The sequence below is a fragment of the Morone saxatilis genome, unplaced genomic scaffold, assembly GCF_004916995.1.
Source record: "Morone saxatilis isolate NCDOM2014 unplaced genomic scaffold, NCSU_SB_2.0 Contig5, whole genome shotgun sequence".
Lineage (NCBI taxonomy): Eukaryota > Metazoa > Chordata > Actinopteri > Moronidae > Morone > Morone saxatilis.
In genome coordinates, this window is record NW_023340095.1 from 3,190,421 (window position 1) to 3,193,138 (window position 2,718).

The window sequence follows — 2,718 nt, forward strand, 5'->3', positions numbered from 1 at the left end:
GCGCTCGTCAGATACCAGAAACGCATCAGGATACTGACAAACTTTCTCCCTGTGAAGATAATACAGACACTGGTTAACACTGCACAAATAATCACACACAGCAGCTTTTAGATGTCGGCCCGTCCTGAGAGAGGGAGCCTCCTCTGTTGCTCTTCCTGAGGTTTCCTTCATGTGTTAACCTGTTAAAGGGGTTTCTGGGGAGTTCTTCCTTATTTACACTGAGGGTGCAGTATGCTGTACAGACTGTGAAGCCCCTTGAGGCAACTTTGTGATTCATCATATTGTGCTACATGAATAAAACTGACTTGACTTAAAGAAAATAGACATTAAAACGTCGTATTCACATCTTACGCTTTAAACTATTTGACTCTGACCGTTATCATCGTAGTGGATTCCTACGTCTCCAGGTGCCGTGTACATGATCTCATCAGATTCTGCAGAGAGAGCTTTCTTGTGGGTCGACGACAGCAGTTTGCACTTTTCCTCGAGCTTCACAATCAACTGCAAGGAGACCAAAATTAGACAAAGCTAAACGTGAGTAGAGAGATTGCACCTGTTATATAGAAGAAGCTCATCCTTTGAAACAAGAAAAGATGTCCTGATTATGTCATGTTTTAGAGCGATACAATGAATTGATTCCTTCATTTGTCAATCTGAAACCTTATTTTAATTCTGATTTGTATGAATTGATCTTTTAAATTATTGATTTGTTCCACAAACAGACTCACAATCTCTTCTATGAGCTGTTTCTTTATAATAGTTCCCAGACGTCCGACAAATGTCTCTCTCGTTTTCAGAGTGGGATGAAACTCATTTTAAAACCTGGCACTTAGTGGGCTGGTCCCAGGCCCAGCGTCAGCATGAAGTGACTGAGAGGGTGTTAAAAACAGTGAGGGGGCAATTATTTCATCCAGTTAAATTAACTGATATAACCATAGTCTCAGAAAGGCTAAATAACAACAACAGCATAAAGCTACTGGTTCAAAATCAAAGAATAGGATACATTCATTAACCAGAACACTCACATATTATTACAAACAAACAGCAGCTAATGTCACATCTATGTCAGCCAATAACTTTGTTTTTGTTAGTTTTCTTCATCAGAGGGGGCAAATAATACCACTGAGGGCCCCTCAGGAGCCCTTGTGGTTCAGGGCTCAGTTGGTCCTGTCTTATATCTCAGACCTATTAAATCCTCAAATGTCCTCACTGTCTCTGAGGTTCTCTGACCTGAAGCTGCTGTCTAATCCACATTCTGGGCTGAAACACAAAGAAGGTAAAAGGCTTCGTTGCTGGCCCCGGTGTGTGTTCTGTATCTGTGACTTGTTCTCCTCGTCTTGAAGACTGTACAGCGTTTTGGTAATCAGTGTTGTTTTAAGACACGTTTCATAAACGTCCACCATAAAATGCAGTATTATTATGAACAGTAGAACTGAAGGACTTGTGAAGGGTGTTATGTGCTGTGTACATCTTTGAGTGAGCACAGGAGAGACTGCAGCTGTGTCCTGGTTTCACACTCCATTAGCAGGATGCAGTGTGTTCACCCTACAAGAGTTAAATATGCTCCAAAAAGTCAGTATGTTCACTGAAAAACTGCTGAGACGACTCTGAAAAGATCTCAGAAAATGAGATATTAAATATTTGGACAACCACTTTCTATTCTATTGGTGCCGTTGAATCAGCTGTTGTATAATAACTGCACAAACAGCACGCAGACAGAGAACTGGACTGTATGCATGTTGTATTTTGTGTAGTATGGGATTAGGGATCACGTTTGGACCTGCTGGGTTCCCATACTCACGTCTTCAGCCACGAGTCCTTCCAAAGCTTCAAACTTACATTGTGACAACAGCGTGGAAACATGGGAGAAAGCCTGCAAGAGTCAACAAAAGATCCTCAACAAACAGCGGCTGAATGTAACCGAGTACATTTACTCATTTACAGACAAATACTGGATTTAAGTTCACATTTGAGGTGCTTGTTCTGCACTTGAGTCTTTATACATTAAGATTTTTACACACAAATCATATTAAGAGTTTATAAAATGTAAGTTTTGTTACAAATGAAACTGAATGAAAGTAAAGCTTTAAAAATTGGTCATTTAATGTTCCAGCCAGATGAATAATGTTTCCTTTTAAATGTTCCTTGTGTGTCCGATAACAGTGAGAGTACCTTTTGTTTTTATGCCCTTAAACTGTGGAAGTCACTGCCTCTGGATATTAAACTGGTTGAGCTTTAAAGAGGAAATTCAATCTTTTACTTTTATGTTTAGGTTTCAATCGTTGGTTTTTACATTATTTGTCTCCCTGCTGTTTCATTTTTCATCGACTTTTGTCTTTATTGTATTTTTCAGTCTTGCAAAATGGTAATTATTGTTGTTTGTATGTGTTGTTTCAGTTTGTTATGTGAAGCTTTTAGTACAATCCTGCTTTTACATCAGTGCATAAGTACTAACACTGTAACTGTATGTAATAAATCTAATTAGCTGCAGTAACGTTCACTTATAACAGAGTGTGTTAACAGCAGTAAAGGCTCTGAATACTGCAGTTTATATCAGACACACAGAAACTCCCCTATTTACTGGGAGAAATGCCCAAATGTCAAGTAACTGCAGCAAAATCTGTCTCCTCATGCCACGAACTGAGACAACCAGTGGAAACTCAGACGGATAAATATATAAAATAATGGATTTCTTAGTTTATTTTAATTTTAATATAT

General features: G+C 38.8%; 1 protein-coding gene across 1 annotated transcript in view; it reads right to left on the bottom strand.

Annotated features, from left to right (window-relative positions):
* maip1 (matrix AAA peptidase interacting protein 1) overlaps positions 1-1,873 on the bottom strand; it is a gene marked incomplete at its 5' end in the record, with an annotated part of 2,818 nt that extends 945 nt beyond the window's left edge. Inside the window, 3 exon segments of the mRNA XM_035677198.1 lie at positions 1-49; positions 375-501; positions 1,802-1,873. Coding sequence (XP_035533091.1) covers positions 1-49; positions 375-501; positions 1,802-1,873 — 248 coding nt within the window.
* Positions 1,874-2,718: the final 845 nt, after the last annotated feature.